This window comes from Lycium barbarum, chromosome 4 (genome assembly GCF_019175385.1).
Source record: "Lycium barbarum isolate Lr01 chromosome 4, ASM1917538v2, whole genome shotgun sequence".
NCBI classification, from domain to species: domain Eukaryota; kingdom Viridiplantae; phylum Streptophyta; class Magnoliopsida; order Solanales; family Solanaceae; genus Lycium; species Lycium barbarum.
The window spans coordinates 40,863,676-40,888,861 of NC_083340.1; the positions used below are offsets into that span (position 1 = coordinate 40,863,676).

The following is a 25,186-nucleotide window of genomic DNA, read 5'->3' on the forward strand; positions in this document are numbered from 1 at the left end:
CCCTTAAGGACATTCCTCCTCGAATATAAGGGGGTGTATAGGGGGGAGGGGGGGTATCATTAATAGAAACTAACGTGTCATAATATAATTTAACAATACACGCGTATAACTGGTTATGTATTGGCTATCCGTAGACATCAGTCCCTGTATTCATAGTTATCTGCCTCATCCTCGTGGTTTAGCCCTGAATAGCTCAACGCACTTTTGTCTAGACATCGGCTATTGTTTCACTTTCCCGGACTAGTAAGGACGGACCTTCAGACCCTCATACTCCGAATGCCATCTCTATCTTTTGCCATTGGCTTGCCTTTAATCGTAGCTAGCTGTTCCCACCATGCTCTGTGAGTATTCTATTTTTGAAAATTTTCTTTTTCTTTGCATTCTATTCTTGGTGTTGTGGAAAGAAAGTATTATTCATCGGAATCTGGGTCAAAGTATGACGTTACCGGCTAATACCTTTACTCGGTTACCAGATGAGAAGCTTTCCTAGCTACCAATGCTACGAACATGTCATGAGCCTTAGAGGCAACTGAGTTGTGTACTAATTTTTGTAGTTGTTTCTCCTTGCCCCTCAGTATTACTTCATCTTCTCGTCCCTTCGTCTGCATCTAGGTTCCTGGCTGCAATATAATGTCATCGACTTAGAGTCTTATAGGATATCTCTTTCTAATAGGTTTTCTTCACATGTTTTTTGCTTTATAACCATCTCAGTGTTCGTCCCTTCGAGTCTGGATCTATGGTCTCCTGTCATTATATCCCTTTGTTGCGCTGCACTAATCTTAAACTTTTATTTTGCCTTACTCAATTACGGATAACGTCTCCCTTATTGTACATTCTCATTTTGTGTTTCCACATGTTAAGCATCATCTGCGTGATAGCTCTTATTTGACATAGAATTACAAGTATCAATTACCATTGCAATGTTTTCTAGATCTGGTACGTAGCTTGCCTCAATGATTTGGGTTTGCCTGCTTCCCCTTATTTAAGACTATGTAATCCTTTGACTTGTTCCGACCCGTGCCTCATTTACACGAGTTTATGTCATTGTTGCCCTTTTCTATACGGTGGTTTACTTCACTAGGCTCCTTTCTCACTTAATTCCTTCTATAGGAGGGCTAACTTATCATCTTACCACCATTCCTACCAATTGAGTTTAATACCTATGTACTTAGGATCTATGTCGTGGAATCTCCATGTTGATTCAGCTTCCTACATTCGGCTCATACCTCTTACAATAATGAAACTAAAATTTCGCCTTCTCATGGCTCGACTTGTTGTTTCTGGAATAGCTCACCTAACCTCCTCTTGTCATGATCTAACCATATGATATTCTTATTTTAGCAGTCTTGAAGTCATCCATTATGGAGTTGCCTTTCCTCTTACCGGCTAGCTCTAGGGCCGAACATATCCTTATGAAAAGACGACTAACCTAGATATTATGACGCTCTTATTTCCACTTATGATGTCTTTTATCTTTCTTCAACACATGCACAACTCCTCGTTCATAGCTACATCTTTCTTAGTCTACTATCGACTTTGGGGTTCCTTTACCTCGCTTATTAGTGGTAAACTATCCTTACCTTTATGGCCTTAGCCCCTTGAGTACACAAATGCCCAACTCTTATTTCTCTTTCATTCTCCTTTACTGCAGTCCTGTCATTCGCACCTATGCATCCTCTTCCTTTCCGCTTTATGGTTTCCTGACCTTTTTCGCATTATCCTAACTTCCTTATGGTTTATCGGGGTGAAATCCGATTTGCTAAACATACATTGCTCATTCTTTTCACTTGTAAGTTCACCGCTGCCTTTCAGCCCCTCCTTGCTTTTCTCGAGCCATTTTGTTACTTTAAATCTCTTTATTTCAGGAGAGCTAATTACTCATTAGGGTACATATTTCACACTAGGGAGACTCTGACATCCCTCAGGTGTTTAGCGAGACCTAAACGTGCATACATACTTTATTTGGATATGCTAAGAATCATTTTTGCATCACAATGCATGCTCATAATATTGTCTGTCACGATTGATTTACAAGGAATTTCCCTTAATTATTTATCAATATCCTTCCCTGAGTGTAAATGTTCGTCTGTACATCTTTGAGTCGTCATCCATTACGATGGTCTTATCTTGATGTCAGCTCTGACTCAACTTACTTTCTGGGACTAGTGTCTTTCTTCCTTTTGCCGAAAACGATCATTTCCTCGCGGTGCTTATCACATTTAAAGGCTCGTTCCATACCAAGTTCTGCTTATATAGTCATGTCCGTGTAAAATAGATAGGATTCCTAGGTTCACGTAGTCTACTTGTTAACTTAATTCATTTCTATCTACGATTCTCCATCATTGTCACACTTAAGTTCTCCTTTCCTCCAGATCCTCTTGTTTCCTTATACTTGTTCGTCTTGATTGGCATCCAATTCATCCATTATCACCTTATCTCATAATTTTTCACGAACTTGCCCAAGATGTTCTCAGTATCCCTAATTCCTCTTATTTCGGTTCCTTCTTACTCTCTACTGGTGTTCTGGACTCCTCATTTGGTTTGCATTTAATCAATTGTGATTCCCAAGACGTACTCTGAATCTCGTGTCATTCCATCGTCAATGTTACCCACTTCGATAAGCCCTTACTCCCTTATGTGTACCACGTATCATATCGTAAGTACAAGGCTCTAGTTCTGACTTTCTCTCGCTCGGGTATTCGACATAAAGTAAATCTGGGGTCCCTTGATTCGATATACTAGATGGAGGATGGAATAGTACTTTATATTGCCTTTATTAGTGATATCCCATATCTTATTCACTTGTTAAACGGTGTCACAGTTTCGTCGCTTATGCTTTGATCCCCTTTCAACATCAAATTCTTATAACCTTTAGTTGTCAAATAAATAATGACACTCTAGGTTCCAAAATATCTACATACAAACACAAGCAATTTTAATGGAGGGGTTTAGTATACCTGTGTGCAGCCTATTTTGGTCATGTACACGAGAGCTTTGATCAGATACGCTTCGAAGCGAAACCCTCCTATATTCATCAACTATTCTCCTTTGCTTGGACTGACTATCCTCTTTCTCTTGTACATATCTCATAACATATACTGGCGATCTATGATTAACAGATTCCCAAGACTGAGGACTATCTGGTACTTTCGTAACACTAACGTCCGTAGCGGCCGTAACATAGTGCTGGACCAAAGGGGAAACTGGATGTGTCAACCCCTGCTCTTCTCCCCTCACATCTTGCTCAACAGGCCCTGAATGCGAAACTAAAATCCGTGGTGAGGTCATAATCGAAGCCGCTCGGACATGTGTTCTCATATGAGCCCTCAGACGGGTCCTCTTCAATAGAAGTCATATTCTCTGAAGGGTCTGAATCAATAATGATCTCTGAGGGGTCTGTCTCAATATTAAATCCTATACTTCTCATCATTTCTTCTTCTACCCTCTGACCTGCATCAGCGGGTGGCGCTGGTCTAATATCCACCCTCGGAGTTGTCCCCACACTTCTACTAACTGAGGCTTTAAAATTCATTGACATTACCGCAATTCAAATGGGAAAATTGGATTAGGAACAAAATTTCTACATTTCGGTTCTATCACATAATCTATACTATGAAGAAAGGATACATTCTTAAATGTCCATGTAGCCTTCTATTTATAAGTATGGTGCACTTCATAGCCATAAATAAGAGTCTACTAGACACGGCTCATAGACATCCCTAGGACTGACTTGCTCTGATACCAAGTTTGTCATACCCCGACGAGGGGCATGACTGGAACCCGACCATAGCTATCGAGTACCACCTGGCGTATACTAACATAATTTCAATTCAACTATCCTGGCTTGAAATGTGAGCTCACTATAACATAGAAAAACACCTGTACATCGAAAAGGCGTATATACATAAGCGAGCCCACATGGCCGCTACAACATCATGAGTGTCATAAGGCCGACAAGGCTACCAGGAGAATATCAAAACCAAAACAAGGCCGAGTAGGCCAGACAAAACATCTATGTAACCCCTGTGTCTATGATCCTCTAAGAGTACATATACATGACATACTGGACGGGACATGGACACGTCGTATCCAAAAGATACATATGCATAACATGTGAACATAGCATATACCAGAATAAACAAGTCCGGAGGAGTGGTACTTGCTGACGCCACTGAGTTGTTAATCTTACTGAAGAGGTCCTTCGTTCTGTCTGTCAAGACCTGCAGCATGAAATGCAGCATTCTGTAGGATGGGATGTCAGTACAGATAAAAGTACTAAGTATGTAAGGTAGGAACCCATAACATAAGCGAGACATATAAAATATTAGAAGTAACCTGAGCTAACCGAGGACACGCAATATGCAATGCAATGTTGGTTCATGGAGATTAAAAAAAAAAAAATTCTTCACCAGAAAAAAAGAGTTGACCAAAGTTAACGTTCAGGGTAAATGAACTCGTAATCGAGGTACGAAAATTTCTATAGATTTGGATGATGATTTACGATTTATATGTAAGTTTGAACGAGTTCAGGGACTCGGGCGTTATTCAGACACCTAAGTCGTAAACTAGTCATTTTGAAGATTAAGAGTTACCATGACTAAATATACATCTAGATGACTCTGGACTGGTGATTTCAGAGTTCCAAAATATTTGTAGGGCATTTTATGAGGAATTTGCACCTTGGGTTTACATCCCGAGGGGTTCAGGTGAATCTTGAACATCAAAACGGACAAGTTGAGGCACCACACTTTTTAGTTTCTTGTGCCAGTGATTTACCCATTGCGGTCCTAGAAGTCGTGATAGCAAAGATAGGTGAGAGATCGTGCAGAGGGAAGTGGGTCATGGCATCATCACAGTTGCGAGGCTCACAACCATGATCGCGAAGGGTAGGCCAATTTTGGGTCGCGATCATATGGGTTGAGGCTCGTGGTTGAGAAGGAATGCGTCGGGGCAGATTTACTATTTCTCCAAATTTTGTTTTGACATTCCAAAATACTTTTTGAGCCCTATACCTCAGACTGTGGAGCTTTTAAAAGGGATTTTCGAGATTCATCATGGGGGTAATATTCTAACCTTCATTCTAATGATTATTCATGATTGCATGTGATTATTAGCATTTAATTCATAGTTTCAGTTGGGAAAATAGGAATTTTATCCAAACTTTAGAGAATGAAAATTGGGGTTTTGAGGGGATATATGGGTTGGATTTGGGGATGAAATTTAAGATGGGAGACCCTTGGGTTATGGATATAAAATTTAACTGTTACACCCCGGAAAATTTTGCGTTACCAAGACTGTAGACGGCTTAGTATGAGCTCAAGGGAGAGCAAAGATATACAAGGATTAGGGATGAAGATTATATTAAATGAGTATAAGTGTATATATATATATATATATATATATATATATATATATATATATATATATATATATATATATGATATTTGGAGGTCGTATGAAGTAAATCAGTTAACACGTTACTATAAATAGCCCTCGTAACCGTAAGTTAAGGTGGGGCCCACATGTCGGGATTTTATAAAGGACATATGAAAAGTGATATGAGTAGTACATGGGAAGTTGATCAAGTCTTAAGAAGGACCCTTAAGCCAAATATGTGCATAAGCCCTCCAAAAGGATGATTTAAGGATACGTTTTCGGATGATCTTACTTGGACGGACCAAAACGCTATTATAGGTTTGGAATTTGGAAACACACAAAATATGATAGTTGTAGATAATTGAAAGAGCTTTCCAGCCATAGGTCGTAGGCCCTCACACAATATCAGGATCAAAAGTTATGGCCATTTTAAGATAAAGACTCCAAGCTGCCAAATGGCTTCCGCGGGTCCCACTTGAGAAGGTCGGTGGAACCAACTTATGTGGGGGTACAAATACCCCATTAACTCCATTTTTTCAATATTTTACATTCTCAATTATCCTAGAAACTTCTGAAAACAACCCCCAAACATTTATAGCCCATTAAATCAAGAATTTAACAAGATTACACCAAACTAGTCCATGAAAGGTGATTGTTCTTGCTTCTACTTGATGTTGTGGTAAGTTTGGTCTTGAAGAAAGTTGGTGTGGCTGAATTTATTCAAGTATAAGGTATGTTCTTCATCCTATCTCTTATGTTGAGTTGATTTGAAGGTTTAGCAAGACTTAAAAGTGAAAATAGTTATGGGGGAAAGGTCATAAAGTGTTGTGTTGTTGTTGTTGTTGTGTTTATGGACTATTTTGAGTATGTTGTGGCCGTGTGGCTGGGCTGATTTACATGTATAGAGATGGTATCTAATGTTGTTGGTATGTTGATGAGATTATGCTCCTTGATTGGGAAGAAAGAAAGTGTATATTGTTGTTGTATGTTGAAAAACATCGTGTGGGATGTTTTATGGAATATATTGGTATTGATAATATTGTTGTTGATGTTGGTATTTTTATTGTTATTGTTGGGTGCTAGATTGTGATTTCAGGCTAGGCATATAAACAGGGGAGATGCTGCTTGAATTTTGGCAGATTCTAAAGGAGTTTGGTTTAAGGACTTGAGAGAGGCATATGACAATAAGTCTAACGATAATATAATTTCTCTTGAGTGTAGATTTGCAAGTTCGGGAGAATAAGTGTTAATTCGTAGGAGATCAATCAGGTATGTTAAGGCTATCCTTTCCTTCTTTTTGGCATGATCTATGACAAGTGCGAAGCGTAATGATATCCATAATGAATCCGCTCATAGATGCAGGATATCCCGAGTTCCTTGACTTCTTAAGTCCTGAAGGGGCATTCATAAGTTGTACGATTTCATAATGTTGTCTAATTCCCGAAGGGGACGTTCATAAGGTTTTCTCTTTCCTATGCATTTTACATTTGATTTTTAAGTCTCGAAGGAGACAAATGAAAAGGGGAAGAAGTTCCCATTTTTAAGAAAAGGGGAAGAATTTCCCATTTTTAAGAAAAGGGGAAGAAGTTCCCATTTTTAATAAAAGGGAAGAAGTTCCCATTTTGAACTAAAAGTTGCTCCGAAGGGAGTCTTTTGATGGTTTCCAAAGATTTTCATGCATTTACATATTTACATACATGCACGATATCATTTCATGGGGAAGGAGAAAAGGGATAAGGTGTTATATACGCAAACCACCTGATCAGTTGGTATATGATGATTATGATGCCCGAAGGGGCCATTATACTATTATGCCCTAAGGGGCTGCGAGCAGGGTGAAGGCATAATGCTGCATCAAAAGTTCATATGCAAATACATGTTTATCAGAGTTGGTTACAGGTACAGATTGAGTCTGTTACTCTTTTATCATCCGAGTCGAGATATATTGTTTTAGTTCTGCCTTACATACTCGGTACATTATTCGTACTGACGTCCCTTTTCCTGGGGGCGCTGCGTTTCATGCCACGCAGGTGTATACAGACGAGTAGAAGACATTAGCTATAGGATGTTCCCAGGATATCAGCTGGATTGGTGAGCTCCATCTCAGTTCGGAGTGTTGCCGAGTCAAAGTACTTATGTCATGGTATCTTGGTTCATGTTAGAGACTTTACAGACAATGTCCTGTGGATAGTGCGTCGAGATGTCGATAGTTGTGTAAAGCGGCCACGTAGGTCGACGTGTTCATATGCATTGTTTTAAAGATTTTATTTTGACCAAAGGTTTTCTTTAAATTAACGATAAGGGAGAAGTCCCTAACTTGACAACAAAGTTTTATTAAAAATATTTTTCATGTTTTACTTGACGGAAGCGACATTTTATAATCTAAAGGTTCACATAAGATTTTGACTTATGAATAGAATGGTAGTATGACACTCAGCCGAGTAGGGTCCTGGGTGTTAATCGCGGCCCTCCGGTTTGGGTCGTGACATTAACCTCGGGAGCTCGAGGTTAACTTGTTGGCCCGGCTATTTATATCTCAATATGGGTATCTTTAGCTTCGTGTATTCATTAAAAATTCGAATTTGAATATATTGGGAGTGTTCGGAGACACTAAGGAACGACCGGGTGATTGTGTGATTTTGTAGCGCTTCGAATTGAGGTAACCTAAGACTTAACTGCGATTGTATATTTGAGGTGACGTGCACCTATGCAGGTATCGGGCGTCATGTTGGGTTACTTAGACAATTTTGTGAAACCTTATGCAATTAACTGTTATTAGTATATGTGACTCCTGAAGGATGCTTTAATTGAATCAAGGTGATTCCTGTAATTGACTCGTATGCTTAAACATCACTCCATCTTGTATACCTGGTGATAATCGTGTTGCATAGATTCTTTTCTTGCACCGTGTATATGTCTTATGTGTGCATATGAAATTCATGTCTATTTATATGAGGACCTATGCTTATTTCGTGATAATTCATATGGTTATGAGCTAATGGAATCAGGTTCCGGGTGGAGTGATGATATTTTTACCCTAACAGGTCAATTTATATGATCGATAGCACAACGGGATCTGACTCCGTGCTGGCATATGACAATGCAACTGTTCCTCATAGGTCACACTCCCAAACACTCTCGTTGGAGTTAGTGTGCATGTTGGATTTTTTGAGTAGTTATGGTCACTATATTGCATTGCATCACATCTTTATATGATCTTGTTGATTCTGATTGAGCTTTCTATTGAAATATTGACATGAATTGTGCTTATTTTCATTATCTGTTGATTCTTGAATTCTAGTTGATTCGTTTAAGTTGATTCACTCTTATTCGTTGATTATTTATCTATTGAGGCTTATATTTATTAAAGTGTAGACGCAAGTGTTTCAAAGACCAACCCTCGTCACTACTTCGTTTGGATAGGTCAATGATACTTGTTGAGTACACGTTTATCCCCGTACTCATGCTACACTTGCTGAACTCTTTTGTGCAGATTTAGATTGGTGCACTCGTGGAGCATTTGGACTTGCTTGATTCAGGTGCTTTGCTCGAAGGTCTCAGGGTGAGTTGTCTGGCTGTTTCGCAGCGCCATACTCCATCTATCCCTACTTATTTGTTTCTTTCTTATTCCTCGACAGTTGTATTTAGATTACTCTCAAACTTATATTTGTATTTTAGTCACTCTTGCATTCATGATAGTATGTTTTGGGGTGTACTTATTATATTTTGCACTTTATGAATATGGAACTACCGTTTATGACTTATTAAAATTTCTTACATTTATTTTTCAGCTCATTGAATGAAAACAGATTAAAATAGAATTTGGTTCACCTACCGGGTTGGGTGTAGGTGTCATCACGATATATTAGATTTTTGGATCGTGACACAAATATTAGGAAGTTGCATTTTGTCAAGTTGAAACAATCAGTTCACCTCTTTTAGAAGATGTTAAAAAGAGTAAAAAAAGGTACTATTTCCACTTGAAGATGCTAATTTTGCCATGAAGTCCACGATTTGGTTAGCTTTCCTGAAACAATGCAAGATATCCACCTTAGCCTCCTTTAAGTTGTGAGTGATGTCCACAGTAATCTTTTCGAGATTAAGATTATTAGTGTCTTTCTTCTTGGATCATTGGCAATTATCAAGGAATGAAGCTCTAATTGAAATTTGTCAAAGTCATTTTGTACAAACCAAGTGCTTTCATAATGTATGTTCTTGCTTCCTCTTGGTTGCTACTCGGAGGGAGAAGACCATAATCAAACTATACTCTTCATCCATTTTGTGATATCTAACTAAATTCATTTATTCTTCAATTAAAATGTGCAATTTATCCATCTACTTGCGAATCTTCACAATTAGCGAATTAATTACCGTCACATCATTTGATTATCTATGTATTATGTTAAGTTTATGCTATTACTCCATAATGGAAGGTAATATACCTCTAAAAGTAGCCTAAATTTTCTATACAAAGGTACAAAAAACACTTTTAATTAATTGAAAGTTTGTTAGCACCAAAATCAAAATTTATCAATAACTAAAAAACTAAAAGTACCATAATCACTACAAAATAAGCCGGATTTAGCTATGAGTTTTGTCGCTAATAGGCGGTTACATTGGTCATAGGTAACCATTTTGGATTTATTTGAGATATTTAAGTTGGACTCAAGGGGCTCGGGTTGGGATATGAACAGATTGTGTTGATTTCAAAATACAAAAGGAGAAGTGCAGTATTTTTGTGCAATTATAGTGCTTTGCAATCACAGATTACTAGATTTACGATTGCGCTGAGTTGGGAAGTTTTCTTTCGTAGCAGCGTGAAGGTTTTTGCCTTTATAATAGAGGCCCCACTGAATTGCTATTTGTGGTTGCGAGGTGCCTCACCTCGTTTGCGATGCACTTGTGCCTGGCAGTATACAAGTGGCTGATTTTGAAATTTAAGGTTATTCATCACTTTTGGGTATTGGGGTCCAAATTAGGGCGATTCAAAAGATTTCATCATCAAATTTGGGTAATCTAACTTGGTTTTGGTTACATATTACAGCTACATATTTAATTTAATACCTAGTTTATGTGATTATGAAGTCGAAATTGTGAGATTTTGAGGTTAAGAAGGAGAAAGTTGGGGATCAGTTTGATACCGGATTGGGTATCTAATGATGGATTTAGACTTGTAAGATTATGAATAACCTATAAACATAATCAATTTTGAATTTTGATCTCGAAGCTTGGGTTTGACTTTTTACTTAGACTTTAACTTTTACTGAGTTTAAAATTGCAATATAGTATCATTGAACTCATTTAACCTTATAGAGTAATATTTTGAATAGAAAGATCTTGTGTCGTTGAATTTGAGCAAGGTAAAGTTTTTCGTGAAGGATAGAGCATCGTTGGACCAAAATGCCAAAAACAATCTCAAATAATTAACTTAATTGTGATACACTATCTATATGAGAGTATTGTATATGCGAGGTTACGAGCGCATATGCGGATACCGGAGATAAATTTTGGGACTATGTTCTATCATGCCTACTTGTTCTTATCGTACTTAATTGCATAACAATTTGAGCATTCTTCCATGCTAGATATGATGTTATAGGAATAGTATTCATGTTAGATTAAAATTATGAGTTACGCGCATGTAGATTACATGTATAGATATCGGTCATGCAATGCTTGTTTGTTTTTTAATTGTAGGCTCGATTCTATACCTTGATATGGTTATGACATGTGGTTGTTCGTGTGAGTTATGAGTTGACACATGAGTTTTCTGTGCAGCGTGTGAATATGGATCTTTTCCTCATGAGGCACTGTATCACGCAAGTCATCCGAGCAGTGTGCACACAAATTTGTCGCTCTGGGAGCATATGTGATGGTAAAGCTTGAGTCTTTATCATATCCCCCTATTTATGACTCATGTTGGTTGCATATTCTACTCTGCCGACCTTGTTCATATCATAATATTTCACATATGTTCATAACTGTTTATGTCATACTGTTCTTTGCTTCCATTTAGATTATATATATGTTGACTACAAAGGTTAAGTTGTGTATTTTGAAAAAACCCTCGCCACTTCTTTTTTGGGGGCAACTGATGATACTTATTAGGTACACGTGATTTATTATACTCATGCTACACTTGTTGCACATTTTGTGCAAGTATCGATACGTGATTTATTATACTCATGCTACACTTGTTGCACATTTTGTGCAAGTATCGATCCCTACACTAGTAGAGTATATGGCCAGTTTTAGGAGTTGTTTGGAGATTGTCGTGGTGAGCTATTGCTTCATAGCGCCTTGCGGCTTTCTTCTATTTTCCTTACTTTTGTTGTTTCTATAATCCATACATTATTGTATTTATGATACTAGTCGTATTTACTCCTTTATAGCCTGTTTAGATTAACTTATTTTAAAGCCAAAAATAGCTTTTAAGCCCTTTTATTGTGTTTGGATAAAGTAAAAAAGTGTTTTAAACACTTGTTTTAAGCCAAAATAACAAAAAAAAAAAAAAAAAACAAAAGTCAAAAGTTAGAATTCCTAACTTATGGCTTGTGCTTAAAAGTCACTTAAAATAAGCTCATCCAAACATGCTCTTAGTCTCTTGACCCGTATTGTCATTTTTTTTGGGGATGTTTATTATAATTCCATAATTTATGACCCTATAGCTTGATTTATGATTCAGTACTAGTTTTGAAAAGCTATTACTATCTTTTCATAACAGAAAATGGACTTTCCATGTTAAAAGTTGGGCGGCCTAGCTGGTTGGGTTAGGTGCCATTGTAAAGTGGATCATGGTAGAACTCCTCAATTAGGCTTTTGAATGAAATGTGCCATTGCTAAGGACCCTTTGTTATACCAATTCTGTCCTGCCCACCAAATGTACCACTATAACCATCCTAGTTTGAACCTTCTTATTTTGATCTTTCTCTGCTCTTTCTTCTACTTTTCGAGTTCTAAGTGTTTTGCAAAATCTAATGTCACAACCCAAAACCACGTGATCGGCATCCGACACTCTGCCCGACCCAAATTAATTCATATAAAAATTTCTATTTATATGCCTAAATCATGAATGCTGAAGCTTTTGAAAAATCTCAATCCTTTAAGTATAAATCAAGCATGAATACAACCGTTAAATCAACCACATTTTATTTAAATGGTATACTTACAAAAGTAATGAATTTCCATGCATGCATGCTATATAAATAACCATTATTACAACCCAAAAGACAATTATTGTCTAGGAACCTCTATGAAAACTAAGCAAAACAGTCATTTAAGACAGGTCTCGTTGACTAAAAAAGAAATGTAACTATCTCAGATCCATAAGAATTAAGTGGAATGCCACTAATTCGACTAGAAGAGGTGGAGTTGTCCTAACCGTATGGCTCAAGATGGTCAACATATATTCCTAAATCAAAAGTCAAATGGCCAAAAGGCCTAAGCTCCACATACCTAATATGTATCGTACAAATGTCTTCCCAAGAAGTGTAACAAGATTCATAGAAAATCATGTAACATTCATAGACATTGATATAAGAAGGGAACATTTATATTGATTTACAACTTAAAATATGAAATGGAATATCAAAATAAAATACATTTCAAAGTCCTCATTTAGCAATAAGCTTTACCAAAAATCATGTGAGATTTTATCATTTACCCGAGACTAATATACCATCACCGACAAGATGTACAACTGACTAGGTTATGTACCTAGCGGCAAGCATCATATACCCTTCTTACTCAGGTCGTCTCATCATAATGTTGTACTAATCGACTCAGTCATGCTATAAATGTAGCACAATAGACCTCTTAAGATTCCTTTTAAGTAGAGTCCAACTTAATTCGGCCCAAATGTTATGCTTTTAATCCTTTATAAATTTATTTGAAAACGTTTGAGTGTATTTCCTTTGTAAATATGCCATGGGTCTATACAAGTATATAAAAAGATTTTCTCTTGAGTATAAGATAGTTTTCCATTTTCCAATTTTAAGGTCAACCATATCCTATTTCTAAACCCTTTCTCCAAACTAGAGTTTAAGTATTTTTCCTTTTTTTTATCTGATTTAAGGTTGGGCTTGGGCCCAAAAGGTTTGCGAAAAAACTTAGATCTTTCATGGTTTTGAAATCCTTTTATAACACTTGCTACATTTTTTTGAACTCATTTTTGATCCGTTTAAATCCAAAGTCATCTAAAACCCTTTTTATCTTAAAACTAGTCCAAAACAATTGCTGTTTTTAACTTCAAAATCAGTATCCCCATATTGATTTTTTATAAAAAATCGTATACATGCATATGCTCCGTGTACCATTTTGGTTTTAAAAGAGATTATCAAGTTTTAAAAAAATCAATTTCCATGTTTCATTTATCATTTATCCTTCGTTGAGTCTAATTTGAAAATCATTTGAATGTTTTCTCCCCATTATAAAACGATATATATACCTAAGTTCTAATCATTTGGGTTTGAATATTTACGAGCATTCTTTACATATACATATACAAACACATATACATATAAATGAAAGAGAGAGAGAGTTAGGCCGGTGCAATGACCTGTTAGGTCATTTTGATTGTTTTCTTATTTTTGCCTATTTTTCCCTTGTGGATCTGCTGCAACGGTTCGCTTTTTACGCGGGTTAAGGCATAAAAGCTACTACGAACTCATTGGTGCTCTTTCGGACTTTGCTTTTGAAAAGAGTCGCCACCTAGTTTTTAGGAAATTAGGAAAATCGGTGGTGAAGAGTTTATTCAAATACAGTGAAGAATCCTTCGTAATCCAGAGCTCGAGGTAAGGATTCTGATGATCTCCTAAGGAAGGTATTAGGCACTCCAATATTAAGGATCCGTACTATGCGGTTGACCTTTGAATTCCAGTGTATGAGTATTTGCATCAACTGCTTATTTAGTGTTTATTTTCCCGCATTAAGAAAACTGTCATTTGTAGGATTGCATATCATTTAGAATTTTCTTGAATATATCCGCTTTATATACAGGGTATCGTAGTTTTCAGAGTTATATTATCCGAGTACAAGTAATCCCTTTTCACGTATAAGGAGTAAATTTTTGTTTGTAAGTATAGAAAAGATGTTTTTGTTGTTCTGATTGATGTTTTTGTTGTTCTGATTTATATAGTTCATCCCATACTCATATCCTAGCTCGGGTCGACCCGTTTTGATACGTTTCAGCCTTATTCGGAACTTTGTATATAACAAAGGTTTAACTTTTTGCAAAAGGCGTTTTATTTTTAACAGAAGTGTATCTTGGCTATATGAACTCGTCCTTTTTGGCCTTTTACCATCTCAGGTTTTGATAAAAATGAAGCCCAAGTTTGTTTTGGTTTTAAATATTTATCCAATTTTCTGATCTAAAATCTGCTCAAGTTCAAAAATTATTGAATCAGTAACGGGTTTTAGAAAATGTACGTTTTTCTTACAAAGAATCAAAAGGGGCGTTTGCCGTTTTATCTTAAGTATAAAAGGTTTGTTTTTACCCATCTAGTGTTTGAAAAACAGTTTTAAAGTCCATTTTTAATACTTAGTCTAGAAATGCCGAATTTGATCGTGGTTTTTTGAAAATCCGTTCGGGGACCTGGAGTCATCTAAACAACATATGAACTGTTGTTCCTAAGACGGCTAATTCAACGGTAAAGATTCCACTATTATGTGAGTTTATACAAATTTGCAAATACATCAAACTGCACAAATGAATAGACATGGAAATGAAAAAAGGAATGGGGATAGACTAGGGTTGTACCAAGCCCCTAATTGGCCATTTTCACCCATGGCTGGGCCTTATGCGCGCCTCGGTATTTATATTTGCGGACTCGATTGTCTTCATTTTGAAACAAGATTCTTATTGGGCCTTTGGCCCAATAGGAGGGTTGTCCCGACCCGAGCGGTCATGCAGGTGCAGAGGGAGGAAAGAAAAGGGGAACACGGTTAGTTTATATTTACTGAACTTATCACACTAATAATTAAACTAAACATGTATATATTATCAAAAATACTTAGATGAATCCTGCCCTTATCCAATCCTCATCCTCAATCAGATTTTGTTGGTTAGAGACTTCAAATGGCATAGGGACTGGGTCCTTGCCCCGTATTGCCGATGTCTCACAAGTTCCAAGGGGTTTCTAAGAACCCCAGACATGGCTAACACCGGAAAAGGCTTGGACGACCCCAATTTGCCATGGTCCATCTCAAATAACATATCCAAAAAAGGACAAGAGAGAGTACAAAACTTAGAATTATAGAGTAACTCAAACAAGTTCATGACAACAACAACAGTATACTGTACCCCCAAAGATGAGAGTATATGCAAGATGTAACCATAAAGTGGTCAGATGAGACTTTTGTAATTCATGCAAGTATGGAAGTTGAGGTGGATAAACTAAGTCATACAACCAGATGGCTGACAAAGATTTCATATAATTACCCAGGAAGTGCAGCATGAATGAGAATCAATTGCAAAAAAGAAATTTAATGGGATGATCAATGGTATAACAGAGGGGTAAGCCAAGTAAATCAAACAGAGACCACGACATGAAGACATAACACAGGGATACACCAGGTACTGCATGATGGGGGCAAACATGACTAAACTGCCATTCCTAACGAGCGTGGACATACAAAACCAAACACATAATACTTTCAAAGAAGGAAAAGTGCATGCTACATGACAACACTGTATATTGCATTCAGATAAACAAGGGGTATAGGAGTAACTCCACATAGTGTCAACAAGAACAAACACATAGAGTGGAAGGCTAGGCAAGGTGCAGTTGTTCAAGTGATATGAAAGGAGATCTGATGAAGTATTGCACTTTTCAGCATATAGAGCAGGGTAAGCAGGAATGAGAAGGCCTGGTCATATGACCAACGATGAACTAATACAAGTTGCAGTGGTATGTAGAAAGGTAAACAAGAGTAGGGTTTAGACCCAGGATCATAAATAACGTAATGCAAGCAATGGGGTGTAGAGAGGGCAAGCAAATCATAACGGGAATAGTGCAAGCAGTAGCATGTAGAGAAAGCAAGTAAGTCATGAGAAATTAGCACACATGCCCAACATTTGAGATAACACGAATTGTAATATGCAGAAGATTTAAAAACTAAGCATGGATCATGGACTAGGCAAGGGCAAGTCACAGGATGGGGACAAAGCAAGCAAAACAGATTTCATACACATAGTTATGCCAACAAACATAAAGATCAGGGTGCAGCGTGTAGATAAAGACAAGTATAGGCAAATCTAGAACAGGTAGACATGGCATAAGCAGAGGCAAGTTATAATGTGGATTCAGATGAGCAGAGTTGAAAGAATGGGGTGAAGGAGAGACATGTTAATTCAAAAAAGGGTCAAATAGTGCACAACAAACATAAAGTCAAGTATGCAATTGTTCCATTAAGACAACATGACAAATGAGTAAGCAAGCATGTGAAGAGAACAAGGATTCCAGGTACTGGATGCTGTACATAAACAGATAAACATAGTAAGACATTTTGGCATGTATTGATGCTTCACTTATGAAGCACTGTCATTATAGGCAGTTTTGAGAAAGAAATTTAACACAATAAACAGATAAGCAGGTGGCATGGATATCACTTTGAAGTGTAGAAATTTCAGAGGATACAAGAGCAGTCATGCTTTATAAAGGAAAGACACATCAAACATCGCTTACTAGGTCACTATCAATGCTAGTTAAAGTTATTTTCGTGGCACATTTTGCAATTGTTCAAATTAGGCAAGTTCACATTGGTCAACAATCAAAATTGGTCAGGGTGACTCAACAATCATCTATGCTTCAGAATTAAACAGACTTGCACTTGTACGCGCCCATATCAACCAAGGAAAACATTCATGACTTAGGAAATTTACTACTAACATGAGATCCTATTAACAACTAGTCACATTTAACTGAGCAACTATAGTAGTACAAGCTTACAATCAGACCAAAGGTTCACATGGCATCAGTCATTTCCAGCTAAGGGAAACAGTAATAACAAATGAGATTAACAACATATCACAAAGCTCATGCTCAACACTAATCATATTCAAACTTAAAGCAGACAACTATACCAATGTAAGCTAGCAAAATTGCAAAGCTATGGTTCAATACTAATCATGTTCAACTGAAGACAATCAATTATGACAATATAAACTAGTATGAATCCCAAACCAACCCTTTAACATTGATCAGATTCAACTTTAACAAACATTCATGGCAATGTAAGCTAGAGGAAACTACAACTAACCAGACAAGCAACTATCATCTAACATTAATCAAATTCAACTTAAACAAAGCAGCAATGAAATGGTAAACTAACATAAGTCTCAAACTAGCCATTCAACATTAATCATATCAACTTAAACAAGCAGCCACGACATTTGTAGACTAACATAAATCTTAAACTAATCAGCCAGCATTAATAATATCAATTTAAAGAAGTAGCTATGACATTGTCAACTAAAAGAAACTTCAATTAACCAAAACATCAATTATAATAACACCAAATACCAGAACAAACTATAAACTAACTAAAACAATAACTATAATGCAAACTAGCTGGAAAACTAAAAAATAAAAATAAGAAGATAAAAATTTACCTCTTTTTTGTGCAGCCAAATGCTAAGAATGAACTTGAAAGCCCCTTTAGCTCCCAAATATCACAACCTCAGGCACGAAGAACCACATGAAAACAAAATATGAAAATATTTAGACTAGAAAAAGGGTTAATAACCCCCCCTCCCCCCCCCCCCCCCCGCCGCCAAATAAAACTAATAAGCTTTTACTCGAAGGAGATCTCAAGCTTAAAGCTTTTATTTTTTTCGGATTTTTCAACCTTCAAAACTTATTTTTTGAGACAAGTACGGGGTTCTATTTATAGAACCCCAAAATTTACACTCAACCCTTCTCAACTGATGTGGGACATCGATTTTTACAATGGGTTTGAACTTAGATTCAACAACGGAGGGTTCAGATCAAAAGAAAACAACAATCGACGGCCAAATTTCAATCTTACAACTGTAAAATGGTCAAAAATTGAAGGAAGGTAAGGATTGTACCTTAAGGGCTTGTTTGGACGATAAAATCGAGCAAAAAATAGAGAAAAGGACGAAGCATCTTCCCCCACCCTATCTGCCGATGTCATGGCGAGAATCGTCACTGTTAAACCGACATGGGATAGTGGAGACAAAGGGGAGAGAGCGTAGGGGTGAAGAGGCGGCTAGGGTTTTCACCCCGGCCCCTTGTTAAATTGCAAATGAAACCCTCCTCTATTATTTTGTTTAGCTGATGGAGTATTATAACGTTATTGGGCCGGGTCAGCCCCTTGTGGGCTGGACCTGGCCCTCCTTTTTTAAAAAAACATCTAAAGCTGTTTTTGTATATGATGTAGGTATATAAGCGTATATCATGCGTATAAACACTTGAGGGGGAAAAAAATTAGAATTTTAGTAAATTAGATTGGTATTTAAAATAACTAGTTATAACAAAATTTGATTAAAACGTGGTCAAACAAAGGCGTAAAAAAATAAGACTTTAAAGTTTGTTTTTTTGCAAATATGGCTTTCAATTGACCCTCAATTAAATGAGGGTTATAATTGTAGCTTGTCATTGTAATTAACTGTAGAGACACCCTCGAAATTAATCATTGCAAATGTGGCCTCATTTTGATATTAATTTAACCAATTAAGAATGATTTGCATTAATGACCTTAATTAATTTGCCCATGGTTTGGAAATTTCAATTAAAGCCATTAAGAATTCAAAATTTGCAAAACTGGCCCTAGCTATTTTAAACCATGACTTGGTTAATTATGAGGCGGTCATTTATGTAACACACAACAATGAAAACTAAATTACAATTTTGTCGAAACAAATTTTCCAATTTAACATAATTATGAAAACGTACAAAATTCAATGCTTGAGGGGCAAAAAATGGTAAATTCTCTTAATTACTTAAATTCCTTGGATTAAAAAAGAAGAAGATAAATCGCCTTCTTATTTGATTTTTCTTGATTTGATTAATTAAATGAACAATTGTTCTGCTGCTGATTAATTATAAAAATATTTCATAAATGCTGTAAAAATGCTAGTAAATTTCTAAATAATTAATAGAGCCTTTAGGGTTCCTCTATTAGTTTAGAGAAGTAAAATGCTAGTCTGAATAATTATGTAAAAATCATTTATATTCTCTGTGAGTGTGCAAATTATTTTATTTATTATCAAAGGACTCCGACTAATCAAAATAATTTATGGGAGGTCAAAAATCTGGTGTCAACAACTGCCCTTTCGGTGTTCGGGGATGGCAGGATCATCCCTGGGTAATGAAATTTGACTAACCCTGGTTTTTGACTGACCTGGCTCATTCTACCCTTCAATCTCATGTAATTCACCAAAGTGTGGCCGGCCTTTGGCTTTTGGGTTTTCTACATATCTCGGGTTATACGAGAATTCAAGCCACTTGTAGTTCGATTCTATTAAAGACTTTTAAGTGCGTAGCTGAGGAGTGTCCTGAGATTCCTGGTGTTGTGATTGGGGTTTCTCTGGATGACTGCTAGAGTATGGTCGACTCTTGGATTTTGATTCGATCTACATATCCTTGGCCTCTGGGAATCAAGACACATGTAGTTCGACTTACTGGAGAAGCGTACGTCCCTTATGTAGGAATACCTTCAGATTTTCCCGGTGCGTGTTCGATCGAGCGCGATTTTAGTAAAGAAGAACAGACTAATTTTGGCTGAGTCTGAGATTGGATGGCTTCCAAGTCCTGGACGGAGAGCTTGACTCTCATGGGTACCCTCTCTTGACCGGACGTGTAAGAAAAGGTTCCACGTTTGCTCCGCAATTTGTCTGGATCTAGTTTAGCAAACTGGCTCCATTTTGGAGGCCGTGCACCTGCTTTTGAAATTCGACAATATGCAGATATTTTTATGACATTTGTATGAATGACCCTCTCGGCAGTTTGTATGAATGGCCCTCTTGGTAGTTTGTATGAATGGCCCTTTCGCCCTCTTGGCAGTTTGTATGAATGGCCCTCTCGGCAGTTTGTATGAATTGCCGTCTCAGTAGCTTGTATATGTTACACCTCATGGTTTTGTAAATTGAGATTCGTCATGTGTTAGTGGTTCTAGTCTTTGATACGGGGGTTTATCAAGGTTAAATGAGATTAGACGATTTTATCTTATAGTTATAAGGGGTTAAGTTCATGTTTAGCAGGTATTGGAAGGATTAGCTGAACAAATCGACGAGAATATGTTTTCAGAAAAAGTGAGTTTTATGGTCAGATATACGAACCGTGTAATTTTTACGGACCGTATATCTTGCTGACTTCCACCGTGAATTGATTCCAGAAAGGGTGAGTTACAGGTTGGATTTTACGGTCCGTAAAAGTGGACCGTAAATCCGAGTCGGTACCAGATTTCTTTTTATACACATTCTCGACGCTTGTTTATGTTTGGTCATTTCAATATTTCCCAAAGTCCATTAAAGCTCTAGAACCTTGTTTTAAACATATCCAACCAAACCCAAGTAAAACCAAGGATTGAAAGGTGAAAATCAAGAGATTCAAGTCTTGGGAGGCTCACTAGGGTTTGTAGAGTCCAAGAATTCCTTTGGTGTTGAAGTTGGAGGTTTCACTCAAGTGGAATAAATTGATCCAAAACTTATCTTTATGTGATAAAAGGTTAATTTTCACATCTATTTCATGTTATTGAGAATGCTTGGTTGTTGAACAACTTGATTGAGGAAAGAAAGTAAAAGAGGAGGATCAAATATGGATTTGATGATATTAACTTGAGTTATAATTGTTAGAATGTTTTGAGTATAATCTTGTTATGAGGAGTAATAATGATGATAAGGGAGTGTTGTCTACAAATGTATAAGGGGTTGTGATGAAGTTGTTGCTATAAATTGATTATGAGAATGAGTTTTGGGATTATATTGGATATAATTTGAATAAAATCTCTTAATCATGATATTGTTGAAGTTGTCATTGTTGTTTAGGAGGTGATTTGGAATATATTGGGAGTAGGTGAAATAATGGAAGTGCTGCGCAATTTTCGCTAGCTTACTAATTACTCTAGTTTGAACTTATGAGTATTTTCAAGACTTGACATTAGTGTGAATCCTTTTGAATGTAGATTTGTGAGCTGGGAAGGAGAAACGTTAAATGGTTGGGAAGACGAAAAGGTATGTTAAGGCTAAACCTCTCTTTCTTAAGGCATGATTGCTTTGTTGTGAACCTATATATATATGATATCCAAAATGTCCCTAGTCCTACCAATGCTAGAAGCTTATAGTTCTTGATGCTATCATGATATTATCGATCTTGTTCCTCGTTGTTGATTCCATCTTATGATAGTTGACCCTAACGAAAAGATATAGTGATAATGATGGATCCATAACAATAAGCGGACGTCCATTGACTTATATATATATATATATATATATATGCAGTTGGGTATGGACAACACCGAGCCCTGTTATGGCCGAGTATGGACACTACAGAGTCCTATTATGGCCAGGTACGGGAAACACCGAGCCTATATGGCTAGGTATGGTATCATTATATGTATGTGTATGAAATGTTTCCTTTAGAGAAAGGTTATATACATGACAGTCGTCTTAATAGGTATAACTTGTTCTCTTTATCTTATGTTATTTTCATGCTTTCATCATGTTGCCATTCATGCCTCACATACTTAGTATATTGTTCGTACTGATGTCCTTTTATTTGTGGACGCTGCCGTTCATGCCCGCAGGTAGACAAGGAGACAAACCAGACCCCTAGGCTATTTCTTCAGTGATTGCATAGAGGCATTCCATTTGATTGGGAGCTGTAATTTAGTTGGTACTATTCTTTTGTGCACATATTTGGGAATGGCGGTGTCTTGTCCCATCTTTATGATATTATATACTCCATGTAGAGGCTCGTAGACAGATGTACATAGCTAGATATCTTATAACTGTACCAATTTATATTCTATATATCATTTTTGGTAGCCTCGTCGGCTTGTGTATATGGGCATAGTTAATGATGTTTATATAGATGCGCTTATGTTCGATGGAACTTGTGCCTTTTTGATTCGTGGTAATTATGAGTTAGCCATGTGGCTCACCTAGATATGATTGTGAGAGTATGTTAAGAGGTGCTCGGTAGATTAGCTCTGGGTGCCCATCATGGCCCTCCGGTTGGGTCATGACAGTATGAATGGCCTTCTCGACAGCAAGAAAGTAAATGTGCAATGGCCCTCTTGGCAACAGAAAATATGATGGAGATAACAGATATGAACCTTTTGGCTGGATAACTTTTCTTTGGTTCATTGTGTTGGTTGTCGACCCTCGTGGTCGGATATGCCTTTTCGTCTTTGTCACGACCCTTTTGGTCACATGTATCTTTGTGTTTATTTGTTGTGACCCTTTTGGCTTGATATTTCTTGGTTGCTCATTCTTTGCATGACTGTTGTGGTCAGATATGTCTTTTCTTGTTCGTTTGTTGTATGTCCCTTTTGGTCGAATACTTCTTTGCCATTCATTTGTTTTGTTGACCCTTTTGGTCAGATGTGTCTTCGTCGTTCATTCTTTTTGTGACCCTTATGGTTATCTGACGTCGGGTTGAGCTCGTTTCTTGTCTTTGATTAATGACCTCTCCGTTGTCCTGTTTAAAATCTGCATCCACAGTAAAATCTTGAGTTCCCTAAAAGGCCGATTAGCATTGCTGTCTTCCCGTATGGCGTCTTCTCTTGATGCTCATTCGATCCCTCTTGGGTTCGGCATTTCGAGAGACGGTTTAGAGCGTACTTTTCCTAATTTTAGCCTTTAAAGTAAAAATTTCATAAAACACTCATTTTTTCTTAATCGAAATGTTTATTTCATTTTTTTTGTGTCATGACGTGTGTTTTCTTCGAATTAGGTCTTTTAATCCTTTTCAGAGGAACTTTTACTGACTTCTAACTGGTAGAATTTTTGAGATCTTTCTCAAAAATTCTGCCCCAGTTTCAAGATATGTTCTGAGCGACCCTTGATTCGTTTTGTTATGGAACCTCAAAAATTCTTGCCCTAGTGTATGGCTTCACTTTGCCATCTTCCTTGTTGATTGTTTCTGGTGGGAATTTTTGAGACCCTCTAAAAAATTCTGCCTCAGTGTAGGGTTGACGCTGGCTGGCTCTGGCGCCGGTCCTTGCAGCTTGATCTCGCTGATTCCCCCTGCTTTATTGTTTCTGCAGTTTTCCTAATGGCATTTTGGGTTTTTCTTTTATGATGACCGAGCTTGAAAGCACCTACGTATCTTGTCGTAGCAGGAATTCAGGTCGAACGTAGTTCGGGACAAAGTAACTGAGTTTTTGGTTTTACTAATAACGTGACCAGGTCCGATAAGGACTGCCTACATATCCCTCTTTTGGGAAGTTAGGTCATTGCGTAGTTCATTACATTGCTGATTCATTTTTCCTGCTCTATTGCAAGATATGATTACCGGCAAAGGATATGAATACATGGAAATAATGTGGTAATTACAAGCAAATGAAGTTCTAAGCATAATATCTTTGAGGGCGTCGGCGTTGATGGCCTTGGGCCACTCTTGTCCGTCCATTTCGGTTAGGACTATGGCTTCTTCTGATAGGACCTTTCTGACCATGTATGGTCCTTGCCAGTTTGGTGCACATTTTCCTCTGTATTCTTCTTGGTGAGGGAATACTCGCTTGAGTATGAGTTGTTCAATTTGAAAGAGTCGGCCTCTGACTCGCTTGTTGAAGGCTCGAGACATTCTTTGTCTATACAGCTGCCGATGGCATACTACCACCATTCTCTTTTCATCTATGGAGGCCAGCTCCTCGTAGTGGTTCCTGACCCATTCTGCATCGCTTAGCTCTTCCTCTTGAATGATTCTGAGCAAAAGGATCTCTACTTCTGTGGGTATGATTGTTTCTGTGCCGTAGACAAGGAGATACGGGGTTGCCCTGGTGGAGGTTCGGGTTCTCATTCTGTACCCTAACAAAGCGTAGGGCAGCTGCTTGTGCCAATTCCTGTAGTTCTCGATCTTTTTTCTCAGGATTCTCTTGATGTTTTTGTTGGTAGCCTCCATGACTCCATTCATCTGTGGCCGGTAGGCGGTAGAGTTCCTGTGGGTAACCTTGAATTGTTTGCAGATGTCCTTCATCAAATGGCTATTCAAATTGGCACCGTTGTCTGTGATGATGGATTCCAATACACCGAAGTAGCATATCAGATTGTTTTTGATGAAGTCGGCCACGACTTTCTTGGCCACTGACTTTGTGAAGTTGCTTCTACCCACTTGGTTAAGTAGTCGATGGCGACTAAGATGAAATGATGCCCATTGGAGGCCAGAGGCTCGATGGGTCCTATGACATCCATTCTCCATGCCACGAACGGCCATGGCGAGCTCATCGCATATAACTCGGTGAGAGGAGGCTTGATCAAATCTCCGTGTATCTGGCACTAATGGCACTTCTGCACGAATTACACGAATCATGCACCATGGTCATCCCGTAATATCCTGTCTTGTGGGGACCACATGCCCCTGCGTGTACCTCTTTTAGCAATTTTGTAGCCTCTTCGGCATCCACGCACCTCAGTAACCCAAGGTCAAGTGTCCTTTTATACAGTACTTCTTTGTTCAGGAAGAAACCATTAGCCAACCTCCTGATAGTCTTCTTCTGCTTTGCTGAACTCTGGGGTTTACTCTCCCTTCTCTAAGTATGCCTTGATGTCGGTGTACCATGGTTGGCTATCCGGCCCCGCCTCGACGTGGACACAGTGAGGTTGTTCTTCTCTTAGTGTGATCTC

General features: G+C 37.7%; 1 protein-coding gene across 1 annotated transcript; it reads right to left on the bottom strand.

Moving 5' to 3' along the window:
• Nucleotides 1–23,765: 23,765 nt before the first annotated feature.
• LOC132637432 (uncharacterized) lies at nucleotides 23,766–24,872 on the bottom strand. The gene has a single exon (XM_060354521.1). It carries the CDS (start codon nucleotides 24,870–24,872, stop codon nucleotides 23,766–23,768), a length of 1,107 nt encoding a protein of 368 aa, XP_060210504.1.
• Nucleotides 24,873–25,186: the final 314 nt, after the last annotated feature.